At 44.6% G+C, this 17,958-nt stretch overlaps 1 protein-coding gene across 1 annotated transcript in view; it reads left to right on the top strand.

Moving 5' to 3' along the window:
• The first annotated feature begins 210 nt into the window (after positions 1-210).
• Positions 211-17,958, top strand: part of RCOR1 (REST corepressor 1) — an 87,445-nt gene continuing 69,697 nt past the window's right edge. Inside the window, exons 1-2 of the mRNA XM_064169457.1 lie at positions 211-1,278; positions 1,385-1,444. Coding sequence (XP_064025527.1) covers positions 1,092-1,278; positions 1,385-1,444 — 247 coding nt within the window. The 5' untranslated portion in view covers positions 211-1,091. The remainder of the gene's footprint in view (positions 1,279-1,384; positions 1,445-17,958) is intronic.

The following is a 17,958-nucleotide window of genomic DNA, read 5'->3' as shown; positions in this document are numbered from 1 at the left end:
AACTTGGTAAAGAGCCACTCCTAAGGGGGAGCGGGAGCTGAAGAGTTCAGAGGACGTTGGGCGACCACCGGGGTTCACCACGCAGCCCGGGGCAACGGCCTCGGCGGCTCTTTATGACGGTTACAACAGCCCGGCGGTCGACACCCACCGGCGGGGCCTGATCCCCGCTGCTGCCCGAGTGGTGCAGCCTTCCCGGCTGGCTGTTCTCAATCTCCCCTGGCCCCAACGCTATCCCGCATCGCCAGCGCCGCTCCCAGCTGGCGGGGCCACCCGCCTCCACTCTCTTCAAGGCACTCCCCGCCGCTGGGATTCCCCAGCCCCTCGAAGGACATCTTTCCCCCTGCCTCGCCTCGCAGCCACCCGTTCCAGGGGAGCCTTCCCAATCGGGTCGCAGGCAAATCAACGGCACCAACCGGCCCGTGGGTAACGGGGGCTTTGTATGCAATCCCATTCAAACCACGCGGTAACCTTCCGCCGCGAGGGGGGGGAGGGAAAGTAGTCCCTCGCCACCCTCCTTAGGGACTGAGTTCACAGCGGAGCTGTGGACCCCGTTGCTGTTCTCTCCGCGGGCCGGACACAACCGAGGAGCGCCTCTCCAGCGGGACGTGCAAACCCGCCTCTCGCCCACTCCGCTCCGGTGTAGCCCTCGAAGGAAAGGTACCGCTGGGCGGAGAGATCGCGCAGCCCGCACACGTACAGCCCGACGATACGCCTCCACCTAACCCAGCAAACGGAAGCGCCGAGCCGCCGCGATGGACAGAAAGCGCCGTCCAATAGGCAGACGGGCTGACCTCCCAAAATGTAGGTTTAGCCAATGGAAGGGGCAGGAGCGGAGGGGAGGCGGGTTCGGTTATAGGCAGCAGTGCAGGTTGAACGGAGTCCCAGCGCAGGGCTGGGATGAGCCTCAAAGTTCAGGGCGATCGTGGTGGGGGATGTAGCAGCGCCGCTACCGCCGCGCACCGGCCCGGCCCGCCCCGGCTCCCGCCTTCCTCGGCGCCTCCCCCAGCCCCCCCCAGCAGTTTTTAAACTCTGATTCCCAGCCTCCCCCCCTTCCCTTCTTCTCCACACCCCCCCTCCCCTTCCTCCCCTAAATGCCAGCCATGATCGAGAAGGGCCCAGAGGTCTCGGGGAAGCGGCGGGGCAGGAACCACAACGCTACCGGCGCGAATAATAACAACAACGGTGGTAGCAAAAGTTTATCTGCTGCCCCCAACGGCAACAGCAGCGGCAACTCCTGGGAGGAGGGTAGCTCGGGGTCCTCCAGCGATGAGGAGCACGGTGAGGAGCGGGGGGTGGCGGTGTGGTGGTAACGGGGAGCGGGTGGGGTGGGGGGTAGGGGCCGGGCGGGCCCACGCGAGTAACGCTTCTCCCTCTGTTCCCACAGCTGGCGGCGGTATGAGGGTCGGACCGCAGTATCAGGCGGTGGTCCCTGATTTCGACCCCGGTAAGTCTATTAATTTTTTTTTTCTGGGGGGGTAGCGCGACTCCTCCCCATCATCATTGCTTTGGACCCCTCGCGGTCCGCGGAACCCGAGGGGCGAAGGTACTCCCCCGGGGTTCTGTTCATCAGAGGAGTCAAAAAATACCCCCACCCCCATTAAATGCAGTCCCAAACACCTAGGGCAAGAACAAGGAGTACGTGTCTCCACCCCCCCACCCCCCCCAGCACACACGCTTGATAAAAGAAGTCTCGATGCTTTCCAGAGGGCGCTTTGCAGGCAGGGAGAAATAGGGAAGCTGGCAGGGCTAGAGGAGGCAGGAGATGGCAGTTGGGTGGTTTTTTTTCCTCTTTCTTTCTCTCTCTCTCTCTTTTTTTTTTTTTCCTTTTCTTTTCTTTATTTTTTCCCATTCTCTCCGGGACTTGTGTGTCTGTGGGCTCGGTGGCAGGGATGGAACTAGAGGAGAGGAAGTTGTAAATATATATTTTAAGAAGGTGTTTAGAAGCGACTTGGGTCTCTATTTTAATTTTCTCTTCCTAAGAAGGTGCTCGCCTTCCTTTCTCAGAAGAAAAAAAAAGGTTTCACATCCCAGCTATCCTGCTGCGGTTCTTTGCAAGCTAATTTTAAGTAGTATGGAAGCAAATTTTGAGCAAACAAAGGAATTGGGGTTGTGCTGAAAGGCAGGTGCTGGAAGCACGTTAATACTGATGTATCTCCGTGTATAGAAAGACAGGTTGTTGACCTCTTTAGTTTGAAGTGTAGGCAATTAAAACAAAAAATTATTGTTCCTTTGTAAGTGGAGGTTGAAGCTAGTGAAAACCCTCCTTGTCTGGAGATTCTAGCATTTGGAGTTGTCCCTTTGCCCAGCCCAAACTTAATTGAATCCTCCGCACCTCTTGCCTTAAAACAAAAAGAATGGTGGGGAAAGGCACGGCGTCTCCTTGTGGAATAATCCTGAGTTACTACTTTGTGGATTTAGGAAAAAGGTTTCTTCTGAATTGTCCTCCGACTGTACACTAATGTTGGACGCCTTTTTATTTCTTAATATATATATATTTATTCTTAATAAACATTTATGTTAAGGTCTGGGGGATATAGGGGAGGATGATGGAGGATGAAGAGGAATTTTTTTTCCTAACTTCAATATTGCTTGTATTTAGTTAAAGAATCATTTTCCTCACTCATTTTCCCCTTCTTTTTCTTGACAAAACGAGATAGCAAGTCTTGGCACATGGGAACTCCATTTCTTGGTTGACCAGGAGGAGGAATGGGCGGGGGTGGGGAGGAGGAGAAAAACTAGAGGGGGAGGGAGAGGGAGCTGTTAGTTAGGCAGCACTTGACACTATTTTTCAATCTGTAGGTCAAACCCAACATTTCTTTAACAGACAACGTGCTTCACGCTGGCTATTAGCCAGGTATCACAACAATACTTGGGCATTTTGGTCACCCCTGTGAATTACAGTCTGTGCAATTCTTTGCTCTAGCATAATACATAGAGGGGAAGAAAATCCTGTGTCCCCCTTCCTCACTGTTATCTGCTTGGTTATATACTGTTCTGGTTTTTAACTTCTAGATGTACAGTGACCTATACTAAGGTTATTTCTTTCTCTGTGTGATGTGGAATGGAAGAGAGGGAGAAGTGTGATGTGGAGAAACGTTTTTTTTTTTCCTGAGTAATATATTCCCTAACACAGCATCAGCAGGCACTCTTGTTTGACTACACAGTGTAATATAGCAAGCTCTTAGTAGAGTGACCTGAAGTAAATGATCAGTCTTCTGATGACCTGGATGGATATCAAATTCTCCTTTTCCAATATCTCTTTTTTTTTTCTTCTTAAAAGTATACTTTTTAGTTACCAAGTTTGTGGTGAGCTTTTGTCTGTTTGTGTATTAAAGAATTGTTTTCCTGTCCTGTGGAATTACCCAGGAATAATTTTGCAATGCAACATTTTCTCTGGATTTTGTGAATTCTCCAGCCACATTGTGTTTATTTGTTGTGCCTCTTTTGTTTCCCTGTTTAAGAAAGAAAACCCTGAAGTCTGCACTGAGACCTTTTGGTTAAAACTTAAGTTGTCCTGTCTCACTGATAATTTTAAAGTGAAATTGATGGAATACTGTTATCAGGGCACACAGATGCCGTGTCTGTTTGTCACTAGAAATTTTAGGGACTGATTGACAAAAGGATCCTAGAGCTTGAAGGTTGTTTGGTGTCGAGTTGCAGAGGCTTTCACCTTCAGATTAGCTCGCTGGTAAAATGCAGAGGGTTCTTGCTGCTCTAGCTCTGTTCCTCTGTCCCCTTGCGTAGGGGCAGACAAAGCATTTGAGTTTATTTCACTTTTCAGCCACATCTGAGTTCTTCTAGCAGAGAGTCATAAAGTCAGGATGCTTTTCTGACTTTTTGTCCTGAAAACGTTTTCTGTAAGACAATGGGAGAAAAGAGGTAGAGTCAGACAGTGGTGGGATGCTGGTCTGGGTTTTGTGAATTAGAGTGGAAAAACTACCATGTGGTATGGTGTGAAGAGAGTTGCCCCTTCAATGATTGCCTAGGTTTAGGGAGGGAAGGGGCCTTAACATTTTTCAGTTGGCATAGAGGAGTATAGAGCGCTTGTCTTGCTCGTTTGAGCAGAGTATGAAGAAAATGGCTGAGTTGTGTGTGATTATTCTTTCTCCCCTCTTAAAAACAGAAAATAGCAAGTTCTCATCCTGAATTAAAATATATTAGTGCAAGTTGTGGCTAAAACTTGCCCTGGCAGTGGCTAAGGAGGGGCCTGGTGTGATTCTTTAACTGTAAAAAAAGCTTGTGGCTGGAATCCTCTGTAGGAAGTTGTACTTCCTCACAGCTTGTTTAGTAAATTGCTTTATAGTGGCAAGACTTATTCCATGTTCTGGCAGAGCCCATAGATTCTTTGCTAATGTTAATATCTTTCTTACCTATCCCAATCTCCCCTTATTTTGGGAAAGTGAGCTCTCTATGCAATGATTCCCCTCCTTTTATTCTCTCAAAAACATACATGTCTATTCTTTTCAGTGTAGCACTTACACCTCAGTTATTATTGCTATAATAAATTGTTTAGAAAGGATAAGGCTTTTGCAGGGGCAAAAAGTTTATTAAACAACTTGATTCAAATAGGGAGAAGAATAAGCAAAACTTGTGGGACTGAAAATCCCATGCCATAACTCACTAGAATCAGTACAACTTGCACTTCAGCTGCGTTTCGCTGTTTGGCCTTGATTTCACAGATGCTACGTGAAAAATTGCTATTGTCTCTCCTATTTCCTCTCTTATTAGAGCTGAGAGTCAAATATTTGCCAGCTGAAAATTCCATGTGTTAAACAAAGGCTGGTATTGGTAGGTCAGCATTTCTTGTGAGTGCTCAGTCAGAGACATTGAAGGTTTTGAAGAGGGAAAATGATTATTGTTCTTTTAATCCATACAAATGAAACCTAAATGTCCTCTTAATGGAAAAAAAATAGTGAAAGGAAACATTGCATATCCTAAAGCTAAATAAAAATCTTTCATTTGGGGAAGTGTTGATATTGCACTTGACCATTGTACTTGTTGCTTACTAATTTATGCTATTGGAGCATTGAAAATAGGAAGAAAAAAAATATTAGTGAGCACTTTAACATAGCCAGTGAAGTTATGGTCCGTCATAAATTTTGACATGTGTTAAAAGCAGATAAGCTTTCATTTCTATAGCACTTCAACTTTAGATTCTCACAGTGATTGTGATGGCAGTGAAAAATCAAACCGCATCTTCTGCCTTTGGACAGTAGTTGTGTTGGTTGTCTTTGGAAAGTAACTTCTGGGCTATTTCCAGTGGAAGCAGCTGAGCAAAACCTTGTTTACTCAGTAGTGTCGTGCAGACCCAAAGCTGGGCTGTGTGTGAGTTTTGAGACTTCAATCCCTTGTTTGCAACACTGATATCTTCCCAGTTTTCTGTTGTGCTGTAAGAGTTAAAGTAAAAATGGCTGAAGGAAATATTGTGTAGTGCTTTCACCCTTAGCTGCAGAAGTCAACTGGAAGGCTGTCAGTGCCAGAATGTCACTAATCCTTGAAGTGCTCGTTCTCTGGTCCACAGTTAGCTGTGCTCTGCCTGCTCCTACACAAAGACTTGATATTCCCTTCCCTTCTTTCATGGACAAGAGTGTATTTCAGTGTTAACAAAAAATAAAGTGGATGGGGCAGGGGGAACTTCAGAGAAACAAACCTTTTCAGTGTAGTCAGAAACTCTGTCAGTGTAGATGTCTAAGAAGGCTTTTAAAAAAGAGGGGAAAAAAGTCTCTGCTTTCTCTGATCTGCAATGCTTGATAGGGAAGTGGAGTCCTAGCTGTATCCTGGAAGAGGAAGCTGCTGCTTCCATCCATCCCTCCAACCCTGACTATTAAATGTGCCCACTCTTGTCTATTTCAGATCAAAGGTGAAAGTATAATAGTGGGACAGCCCCTGGGTGGCTGATTTCCTTCCAATAGCTGTATTTCTTTGGTGGTTGAAAAGAGTAGATTTCATTAGATTCTATCTTCAGCTACTTGGAGGGGGTCTCAGCAGAAGCACCTATCAGCATACACAACAGGAACTGTGACCTTTTAACAAGAGGTTGTTAAAAGATACCTTAGGACTTGCCCTTGGCAAGTCCCACTCAGCCGTTTTATTCTCTCTGTTTGCAAGCAGTCCTGCTCCTAGCAGTCCTAATAGTTTGGAGGTAGTCTGAGTACCCAGTCACTGTAAGAGAAAATGGAGTTTAGATGAAAGGACTCCTGAGAAAAGGGAGTGTGAGGGGAAAAATGTGCTCTTTGGGTGAGACTTTGGGATCTCCATCTGAGCAAGTGGAATAGTCAAAGCCAAGCTCTTGAAACTGGAAATACTGGTATCCTGGAAAACTATCTCATCTCCTGAAGTGACTACCTTAAAACACAACAGGCAGGAACTCCCTTAGTGAAACAGTCTCTGGAGAAGAAGCGAGAATTATGGGGATGGTTGATCTAATAAAAAATACCAAGCCATAACATACTAACGCCCAAAGTGTTCGGGCTGACAGGCTGCCTAGTATCTTGGTAAACCAGGCATTTCTTGATCTTTTTGCCTGTGTCTGAGATGTGTGCTGAGGGATGAGAAGGTAAGTTCTCAATAGATGTTCCACCCGAGCTGTTGCCAAAATGTTTTTTTCATCTGTCTCAACCCCATAGGCATTTAGGTGCAGTCAAAGAGGTTCTTAAGGTCAGGCTGGTTCTTAGCCCTGGGGAAGGGGGGAGATGATTTCTGCCGCCTCCTTACTGTGCTGGGAGCTCTGATGGTGTGTGGGTGAGTGTGTCTCATCTTGTTCCATCACCGGCGTGTACTGCTGGTCCACTCACTGTGGTGGGAGAGGGTGCAGTCCTGCTACTCCTACGCTAGAATGAAGCTGACTTGTAGATGCTGACACTTTAGTTTATCCTCTGTTCCATAAATTCACCCCGGAGAAAGAGTAGTGCTCAAGTTGGGAGCTTTATTTTCCATATCCCTGGCACCTCAGCAGGAGTTCAGCTTGATTCGGTACCATGTCTTTATTACCTCTGGACTGCTAACCCAAGGGAAACCGTTGCCTCTGTAGCTCAGTGGTTGACTTCCACTTGATCCGTTCACTACTTTTGTGAAGAGGTACAGAGGCTACTGGGTGGTGAGCAATGCTTCTGGTCCACCTGAAGCAGAGCATGACTTCAGAGCTTTCTTGTTATTCAGATAGTACCAGAGGATCCTTCTCAATCCTTAATGCTGTGATAAACACGTCTTGGTGTAGCCAAAGCCTGTGGCTTCCTTCCCTGCCTGGCACATAAAGTGGAGGCAATAGCTGTCTCATGTACTGACAAATATATTAATGGCTGGACTAGGTAGAGTTACTGTTTTGTTCTTCATAGATGGCTCCTGCTGCTTAATGAGTTGCTCTTAAAACTCTTGTTTTCAGCCCTAGTTAGGTCTGTGACTTGGCCAAGTGAAGGCTTAGAGCTCCCTGTGATTAGTCATTATAATTAGCTCGGAAATCTTTGCCTCTGTGATCAAGGCACGCTCTATAATGCGGCTTACAGTGGGCTCTACTCCTGTCACATACCTTCAGAGTATAAATGGTAATGCTTTGTTTGACATAAGTATGTATATTTCAAACTGATGGTGTAACTAATGTTTTGTGGTTGTTGTTGTGTTTCCTGTTTTGTTTTGTTTGTTCAGTATGCACCAGGCGGGTAAATCTGAAGTAACTAACTTCTCAAACTTGTGGTTAGTGCTCCAATCCCTGTTTCCCTCAGATATAACAATTTCCAGTTTTGACTGAGGCTTGCCCTGCCCATTCCAAGTGTAAGGTGGGATTGAGACATGGTGACTAGTGGCTGTTTGACTCTACAGACCAAATCAAACAGAAAACTTTGATTGCTAGAGCATGCACCCTTCCTGTGAAGTCTCTACCTCTTTCTACAGTCTTTTGAAGCTTTAACTTGACAGTATAACAAGATGAGCAATCTCATGTTCTTGAGTATTTAAACTTGGAACAATTTAAGTTCAGCTCTTGAAAATACAAAGTGGATTTGTAAACTGATCTTCATCTTAAAAAATGCTCATGTAAGGAATGTTGGATGAGGTGTTTCTGTTTAAACTTTACAAGCTTTTACTTTGTAGTTCTGTATGAGAGTTCTGACTTCTTTGTGCTTTTCGAAAGTGCAAGGGGATGTGCTCAGCCTTGGTGAAGACAGTGAAAGTTTCTCCAGCATATTCTAGAACTGAGCTGTTGTTGTACTTTTCTCACTGTTTGTTTTGAAATGCAGTGGATTGATGGAGCTGCCTTTATTGCAGCTCAGACTCAATAAATTTGCTTCACTTCTCATGTACAGTTTTAGGACAAGTAAGTTTAATTTGCTTTTCCAAGTGTCTTCAGAAAATCAGCTCTATGCAGCAGCTACTCTTTGAACTACTTAAAGGAAGTATTGGTAAATGTTGCCTCTCTGGGGGGAGGAGGCTGCAGCACTGTGATAATATTGAAAAAATCCCCTCTTGGGAGGAAATTCTAGTCTAGGCTTTCCCCTTCAGCCCTGTCATTCTATCATGCAGGTACCTCTAGAGGACATAATAAGCGCTCTGTGTGTCACTAGGTATATCTCTATAAGACTATTCCCTTGCCTCATTAGGGGCAGGAGGATAAGGTGGAGAGTTTTTTCTTCAAATTATTTCATCTTCCTTGCCACTTCTCATGTTTGTGCTTTACACCTGGATGGATTTCACACATAATCAGAGAGCAAACAACTTTTTTTTTGCACTGTAGTTGTCTAGTTAGAGGAGTCTAACCATGTGACTGTCACAGACTTTCAGTTCTTCTCTCTGTAGGTGTCTGGTAACCTGTCATGATGGCATGTGTACATGCTTTTAGATTACTAGCTGTGTTTAGAAAGAGACTTAGATTTGAATACTGAGTGTTAAAAATAATTATTAGTGTATGTGACTTGGAATTAGTGTATTTCTAGAGTTTATAACCCTGGTATGAAGGCACAGCATAACAAGTGTGTAACATGGTTGTGGCTTCTGGGTTCAGGAATCCCTAAGGAATACATCAACACGGTTTGCATACAGGGGCATGATGCCTGCTTGCCCCTCTTAACTGCTCCTTGGAGAGGGCAGAGAGAGATTCTAGTTTCACAGTGGGATTTGGGTTGGATGAAGGCTAAGAAAAAAACTCTTCTGAATAGGAAATGGCTTCCTCTCTTTAAAGACTAAAGTGGCAGGACTTGGAAGGTTGCTTTTGAGGAAACTCTTTACTTGCAGCTTACATTGAAATGTCGAGTGTTTTTTTCTATTCCTTCCGAGCTCTCACCTTTTAGAGGTATAAACTAATCTCTGTGTTCTCATCAGTAACACTGGTTTGAGACTTGGTCATGGGAATGGGGGGAAGATTTTTCACTTTTTCACCCACCCTGTGTTCTTAGCTAGCTGCTCCACATAGCAGGTGCCATTGGCTGGAGTTGTACATGATTGTATGCCTAGGTTGCGAACAGCTGTGTAAGAATCTAAGTGCTGTGTCTGTAAAGGGTTGGACTTGATGATCTGTGAGATCTCTTCCAACCCTGATGATACTGTGATACTGTGTAATCTAAGCTTTTTTGTGCTAAACAGTGCAAATGACCTGTAGATACCAGTGTGCAGGTCTGTTCTCCCAGTTGAAATCTCCCTGTCCTTAGAGGGAGGATGCATTGGATGCTTTTGGGGGAAGCAAAGGGCTGCAAAGGCAGGCAGGCATACCAGGTGTAGTGCTTTTACTTTCTCGGTATTGTTTCCTGTCTGGGAATCTTAAAGATGTCTCTCCTGGGACCTGTGTGCTCATTTGTGCAGCTGCCATAGTACTGTTCATGACAGTAGCCATGGGAACACAAGTAGGATGATAGAAGTTTAAAACTCCAACTTGTTGCTAGGCAGACCCAGTACAATGTGTGGATTAAGTAGTCTTAAACAGCAAAAACCTCACCCTAGTCTGATTTTCTACCTTTTTTCATGGCTCATCTGAACTTTTTTGGTATTTGTACTTAGGGGCTAGTTTCATTCTGCCAGCCTAAAAGGTTCCCTGACAGCAGACAACATTGAGGGAAACCTTGTACATATGAATAATAAGTATGTGGTGGATGGGTGAGGGGGAGTTCCAGCAGGTAGGTTTCAACATCACCTTTTCTTAAAAACAAAGTGCTGTGAAGTAAAGCCATAAGCAGTCTGATGCATGGCTCATAGAGTCTGAAAGTTGTAGCCTGCATTAAAATAGATACTGCTGAAAGTGACGTATACCCTAAACAAAGGTCACAGGCTTAGAGTATCACAAGATCGTTCCTACACTCTGGCTGTAAAAACTTGAAATTATGACTAAGGCAAGGTAAATGCCTTCAAAATTTAGGCTGCTGTTGTACACTCTTAGCAGAGGTCCTGGTATATGCTGTATGAGCCGATGTAGACCTTTTAACTCGGGCAATCTCTTGTTGATAATGTGCTTTGTTTCAAGCTCGTGTTGTGGCAGTTCTTGTTCAGGAAATAAGGGCAGCCCATTCCCTCCTGTTACTTTTGTCATCAGTGCCTGACAAAGGGTTCATGGGAAGTGATAGGGGCCTGAACAGAACCTGACTTTTCAGGGAGCGATGGGCCCTGTGTGCTTCTTGGGGGCTGTGCTCCAGTGTGCCTTTGTCTCTGCAGCTGTTGTCTTCCTGTGTCCCAGCAGTAATTGGTTATGCTCTGGCTGGTGGTTTAAATGGATCTTTTTTATTTCATAAACATTTGCTGCGCAGTAACTCTCATTCCTGTTGGGATAACACCATTTATAGAGATGCTCCCAATTACCACCTGCTATTTCTTTCTTTGCAAAGTACAGTCTTACCTGATTTAACCTCCCACAGCAATTGCTTTGAAGTAATTTTCTCTTTGCACCTTGGCTTGCTGCTATCCCTTTCCCCTCTGACCACCCTAACAAACTGCAGTTGTCCTTGCTTGTTCTTCCAGAAATGACCTACTTCTGAGGGGCACAACTGCTTGCTTGGTTTGTCCAAAATGTTATTGTAGTCAACTTCTACAAGAAAAAATTGCTTCCCTTAAATATGGCTCAGCCCTTTTTGAATTTCCTAAGTTGCTATTTGTGGTTCTCCCACTTTCGTTGTAATTTGTGTGCAGCTTCTAGATTCTATCTGTCCACCCTCTTACTAATGTCGTCCAGCTTGGATTTCTCTACGTCTGAGCCTTCTTTCCCATTACTTTGTCCCTGCAGGAGAGAGACCTTCTCTGTGCTTGAGCTACATTGTAATTGTTCTCCCGAGTTGCCGCACAGTCTGGAAGAAAGTGAACCTGATTTTCGCTGTTATGATTTGTCTCTAAAAGAGGTGGCAATGTAGCTGAACTCTCCTCCTTGACAACTTACTTTAAAGTTTGTGCCTCTCTGGATAGGGTATCTGCCTGCTTTTAAAGCATTTAAATAGCAGGGATGGTTTTCCCTTTTCAGGCTCCTTTCTCAAGGCATTTTTTGCACTGCTAGAGATTTTCTGCCCCAGCTTCTCTGGTGGAAGTGTGAAGGTGCTCCTTGCTTTTGTAGAAGCAAATGCTTCCCCCAACCTTAGTAGGACATTTGTCACTTTGGCCAGTAGTGCCACTCTTCTGAACTGTTGCTGCTGTGAGCAAGCTGGTGTGTGAGAAAGGTGAGACTTGATCTTTCCATCCCCAGGGCAGCCCTGGCTGCAGGTCTAAGTGCTTGGCTGAAGCTCCCAGCCTATTCCTGCCGGCTGGGTGCTAAGATTCAGTTGCTGTGAGTAGCTCTGGAGCTTATCCTGTGAGTTTGAAAGGGAGGAAATGGAAGTCTCCATTTTTGTTTTATGAATGAAGTGAACCTTGAGGTTCCTAGCTGATGCATTTCAAGCAGTGAGTCGTGTCGCAGAGGGGATGGGCAAACTGAAGAGCTTTTCCTCTTGCCGTGGGCTCAACCTTCGGCTCACTGAGTGTGCTGACTTGGGTGGTGCTGAGGGGAGCTGAAGAGGGTACAGCTGGATCTCATATGAAGTTCTCATCGCCTCTCTTCTCCTGTTTGGCTTTGTGCAAGTACAGAATAACTTGGAGGAGAGGCTTGCTGGTGGGAACTTGCGGCAGCTCCCCCCTCCCGTTGAGCTGTCCTCTGGCTTTCAGCCCAAGATCTGAGTTGCTTGGCAAATTGTTTCCTTCTGTACGTACTGGCTCTGAGAAGCAGTTCTGCTCTCTGTGAAACTGCTGCATTGTGCTCTACCTTCTTCTGTATTTTGGGTGAAATTTTAGTCCTTTTGATTTGTTTCTTAACATGTCTGTATCCCCCATTTGCTTGAGAGTGTGAGTGCATGGGATCAATTTATTTTGTGTCTTTTCTTGGGGAATATCAAGTGAAACGACAGGCTGTTCTCCATGCACAGGTCAGATGCTGTCCTTGTGGTGTAAGCAGGTCAAGGACAAATCCAGCCATCCCACCAACAGTCTGAACACTGGCAAGGGTCTACGGGTGTATTTGTGGATTTAGGTCAAATCATGCAGCCAGAGTTCATGACTGAGAAGTTACATTAGAGAAATTGATGTGTCTTACTGTACCTGTCTTGCTAAAGTTATTTTGGAGGATGGGGAAGTAATAAAGACTGGACTTCTTAAATCTCTAGTGAGAGTATTTTTAGAGGTCCTAAAAACAAATAAATGAGATGTTGGAGGAATTAGACTTGGAAGCAGTTTTTATGCCCTGAAACTGCTGGGAAAGGAGCTGTGTTTATATCCTTTCACCTGAGCCCTTGCAAAGAGTCTTTGGGAGCAGACACTAGTCTCCTCTTGAAACCAACTGTCTCCAGTTCACTTTGGAGGAATGCTGCCCTGTCTGGTTATCACTTGTTCTGTGGTGACTGCTGCCTTGCCCAAGGCAATACCTCCTGAGCAGCAGTGTGTCCTTATGATTCATCTCAAGGGAAGGAAACTACCGGGTGCAGTAGCGTTACCTGCAAAGTCATTTTGGTGTCTGCTGAGGGGGTGGGAGGAGGTGTGATGGGGTCTGTGACAGAGATGGGTAGGAGAAACTTTTCCAGTGACTATGTAGTACCTGTATAAATAAAGGCAGCAGATTTAATTCATGCTGCCAGAGCTGGGACAAAGCTTTGAGCAGGTGCACACCTAGAACTTGCTTAAGTTGGATAGATGCCTGCTGAAATATTTATCAAACAAGAGAATAAAATAAAAGGGTTGTGTTTAACCTTTTTTTTTTGACGATGCATTTCACCAGTAACTTCTATTTCTAAAGTGAGTGACACTTACAACTAGACTTTGAAAAACTGACTTGGTGCTTGCAAACCACGGTGGGAAACACCTGTGCTGCAATATGCCCTGCAGCAGGAAGGGATAAAATGATTGGATGCTGCTCACTTACTGTGTTGTTTTCTGGTTGCTACAGAGGGGTTCTCTGTATGTTTGGGTTGCCTTAGCGATACTTGGTTCTTGCTCTTTCATCAGTAGACATAATTTGGCTTGATATGTGCGTTTCACTGCTGTTCAAGTGATTCTGAGCCTCTGGAGTAGGGAAGAATGAATCTAGTTAGTCCTTGCTCAGTTATAATCTATAAAACTGTGGTATACAGTTGAGGTACTGAAGCTGTCTTCAGACTGTGGAAGACACTACTGCACTAATGTGCTAATTTTATACTCTTACTTGGCAGGTTGCCTTTGTAATCAAAGGGCTGGAAATTTTTCAGTTTGAACAAAATGTTCTTAGCTGTTCTCTAGGTGGAAATGGATTTGATATGGGATAGTGCCTTCAAAAGAAATCCATCTTTCCATGTCTTTCTGGGCATAATCATGCTAACCAAGATTCTCTTTCCAAAGTGATAAAACCTTAGGGCTTAACTGTGGAGTTTGCTTAGCAATGGTGTATCTTGTCAATCTTTATACATCTAATGGGAGTGGAGGAGGGGGATGTTTTCAGAAAGTACCTGGAAGTTTTAGGAATGGCAGCTGTAAAGAATTTCAACAGAACCATTCTATGGCGTGGTTTTTTACTATTGTACAGGCTTACTGAAGAGCATGGTCAAAATACAAAAGCTTGCTGTAAGCAAGTTTGCAAGAGAATATCCTAGTGAGTTTTACAGTACCTGGCACATGGGGATTTTGCAGCAGGGAGTAAATATCTGCTTCTCATCAGTAGTGTAAAAGTAATTAGAAACATCGTTGATGCTTTTGGGTTTTTTTGCCCTTAGTTTTAGGTAATCAGAACATAGGTATGCTGACTTTTTCCAATGACAATGTCTGTGGGAACAGAACAATCACAGAACAATCATTGTTTCAGTTGTTTGAATTGAAATGTTAAAGGTCTTGTTATATTACCACAAAGCTTAAAACAAGTGACAGAATTGCTTCCATGATGTACTAAGTTGTGTGTTTCTGTTGCTTTTATTTTTCAAAGTGGCTTTCAGTGTTCTTGAATCTACATGGAATTTTAGATATAGTATTTCTTAGCCTAGAATTTCACCTTCTATAATACTATAATGAGAGCCAAATGCTAAACTTTGTTGCTTTAAGATGAAGCAAAGCTCTGTGTGCCATATGTTAAAAGGATGAGCTGAATTGACAAAAAGAATTTGTTTTATCTTCTGGCAAGACTCTATAGTTTTAGAGGGTAACTATAAGAAGGGAAAAATCAGTGGAGGTGCAAGAATGATGTCAGAAGGACATGAGGTCAGCAGAGCTGGAAGCATACTGTCTTAGAGGGAAATAGGAAGAGAACCAACCAAGAAGGGCTGAAAAGTGGCAGTGTGAAAAATCTTTAAGGAAAAAAAAATCTCATGTTGTTAGTGTTCTCTTCTAAAGATACTTCACTCTTCTTTCTGTTGTTTTATCATTTGATGGATTAAACATACAGCTGCCAGTTCAGATAAGTGCAAATCTACCTTTCCCACACTTCAGAGAATATGGTCTTGGACAGAATTTGCACAATCAGGAGACAACCAGGCTGGTGGGGTGGTGGTGGAAGGGAAGCTACATTCATGACAGCATCTTACCAGCCAGAAGCTGCCGCCTCTGAAGGCCTGGCACATTCACATTGAGTGGAGCTACTGCTTCTGCCTACACAGCTGTCCTTGTCTGTTAGGGGCTTATGTACATGGCTGCATACCGCTCTGGCAACCTGGGCAAATATGCAGCTTGCCTGGTGATGGAAGAGCCAAAGAAGGCCTATCCTTTCTTTTCTCCTAGGGAAGGAGATTTGTGGTTTTGTCTCTTCATGTGCCCTTTCCAAACCTCCCAGCTGCTCAGATTATTCATCTGAAACAATCTTTTACTGTGATTTTTGTTTTACCTTACCTGAAAGCATTTTCCTCAGAAGTTGTGGACTTACATAGTGGGGATGCAAGTTCTTTGGCACCTGGTATTGTTGCTCTGTCATTAGTGATTTCACAGGAAGAGTCTTAACACTAAGTTACCATGCAGGCTGACTTCTGGCACAATATTCCACTGAATAAAGCTGTAAGATATGGTTTGCAGGCTCTAGAGTCTGATCTTCTTTTAAGTCTTCCTACTTCTGTTCAGGCTTGAGTTTTACAGCATAGGTCTTGTTCCTCTATCTGTGTTGTACTGCATGTATGTTTTTGACTAAGTGTTTGGGTGAAGGGGCCCTTGTAGCTTTCTCTCTGCCTTTAACCTCCCTTCTTTTCAGATGCCTTGTTTTGTGCCTGAGCTGTGCAAAGCACCACGTCTTCCAGATGTATATGCATTCCTAGCTCTCTGAGGCTGGGACAGGCCTTGTCTTGCTCGAATCTCCTGGGTTGTGCCAATTCCTGTTCATTTTGCCATGCAACAATTCAGTCTCCCCTCTCTGAAAAACGATCTACATTGCAATGACTTGTGAGAAGTTCTGTGCTAGGGGTTCAGAGCTGAGCCCTCCTCTGCCATTGTTCTGTCCATGTTACAGCAGGTGGTTACTCTAACCCTGTTCACTATGAGCAGATAGTCTGTGCTGCTGCTGTTGTTAGGCTAAGAGCCCTGTTGTCCTTGGATCTGTTGTTTCACAAATGTGTGTCACACAACTAACTATAGGGTGACAAAGGTGGTCTTGTCAAAGCAAATGATTAAGTGACTATTCAACTTGCACTGTAGTGAACTATTTCCATGCAACTACAGTTAACTGGAGCATAGACTAACATTGAGGGAGGTGGTCAGAATAGGGACTTCTAATAAGTGTGAATAGTCCTTAGTCACAGCCTAGCACAACTGGAGTGTTACTGAAGTGAGGGGATGGAGTAAAGATCGTGGACAGGCCCTAGAATGCAATGAATAGGGGAAGCTGGCCCTTCTCTGTAGAAGTCTAATGGGCAGTGATGGAGTAAAGAGCATGCAAGATGCCGGGATTTGACATTAGCCTCTGGAGGGGCTCTCTTGGGCATATCTGATGGCTGGAGGTGGTTTGTGAAGCTGTCTTATGGGTTCCTTCCAGGATTTAGATGTGTGCTGAGGAGAAGATGGGCAGTGGCAGAGAAGGAAAAATCTCTCGTTCTCTTCCTTCAGTCATTTGGACTGTACGAGTACAAGCTTGTGCTGGCTTTGAGGAAAATGAATGGTATTGCCTGCAGTGTGTACAGCTCTTGGTACTTCCTTTCAAGTAAAGGAGCTTGGGACATTTGTGTGCCACAGGGCAAGTAGCCACTGTTCTTATTTAGAGCAGGACAGGCCTTTCAGTGCACACAGTTACCAGATACACTAAGATGAGTAATTAGTGTGTATGTCCTCCATAGTTAAGCCTTCCAAGTTCTTGTGTTTCTTATACTGTTAGCCCATTTGGGTCACCTGACTTTGCACAGTGGAAGCCAGATCTGAATGAGTGAGAAACCAGCTGGGAGCCAGGTTGGTATGCAGGCAGTGTGGTGATATTTCTTCCCCTTTACTTCCATTTTGGGCCAATGGCTTAGAAATTTGTTCTCAAAAAGCATCTTCCAATTGATTTTTCAAATGGGGTAACAGGCAAGGCTTTTTCTAGAAAGGGATGATGAGCTTGGCTTATGTTGCTGTCCCCTGCAGCAAAGAACAGTGACATCTCAAGGTAAGTGGTGGTGGCAGGGAGAAGACTCTAAAAAGAGCTTGGTTTCATTAAGCAAAGTCACCTAAAATCTTGACATGTGAGACTCACTTCCATTTGGCAGAGACTGTGACAGGTGTTTCACCATAGGATGCTCATTGCTTGACTTTCAGTGTGACCTTGGGCACAAAGCTGAACCTTTTAGCTTTCTCTGTTTTCTTTAGAGCTACATATGTTGTTCAGTATGCTGATGAGCATCGAGTGGATAATTGTGTAGTGTATCTAGAGACATTAGGGAAGGAAGCAGCAGCCTCAGCAGGCCTAGTGCTTAGTGGCAGGGTTGGAAACTCCCCTGTCTGATTTGGTAACAGTAAGATGAGGAGAGGTGTCACAGTGTTTGTGGTCTGTCTTATTAACAGAATTGATGCATCTGAAGTCTGGTCTGACCACAGTAGAGTAATTCATGTTCTGAAGGTAAAACAGGAAGAAATTTTCCTTCGTAATCTGTCTTCCAAAAGTCAAAAACGTTTCTGGCTGCAGGGTAACTAAGGTGCATTAACTATTCCACTGTGAATTTCTCATGGAGACAGTGTGCTTGCTCTAGCTTTACTGCTAAGTAAAGCAGGTGCGACCAGTGTTTGGCTTGCCTTAGCAGTCTGAGGGAGGAGTCTGCGTTTCTCTGCTCGGGGGGTAGTGAGACATGCCTCTAGCAGGGAAGGCAGAAGCTAAATTTACACGTTTTTCCCTCTCAGCCTGCTTGGAAGGAAAAGAAATACATGTATAAGATAGCAAATAAATGTGTGTTTTGGTTAGACTCTTCTGCCAGACCTGTGCTGTGCCTTATGACCAGCGCTGATGTGTCTGAGAAGTTTGATTCCTTCCCTCTGCCTGTAATGGAGTGATGAGTGATCAGAAGGTTTCCTGGGCTGCTCAGTGCTGCTCATTTAAGGAGGTATTTCTCTGGCTTACCTTAACTTTTA

The sequence above is a fragment of the Pogoniulus pusillus genome, chromosome 1 (assembly GCF_015220805.1).
Source record: "Pogoniulus pusillus isolate bPogPus1 chromosome 1, bPogPus1.pri, whole genome shotgun sequence".
In the NCBI taxonomy this organism is placed as follows: domain Eukaryota; kingdom Metazoa; phylum Chordata; class Aves; order Piciformes; family Lybiidae; genus Pogoniulus; species Pogoniulus pusillus.
The sequence above is the reverse complement of the archived record's forward strand: the minus strand, read 5'-3'. Positions and strand labels throughout refer to the sequence as shown.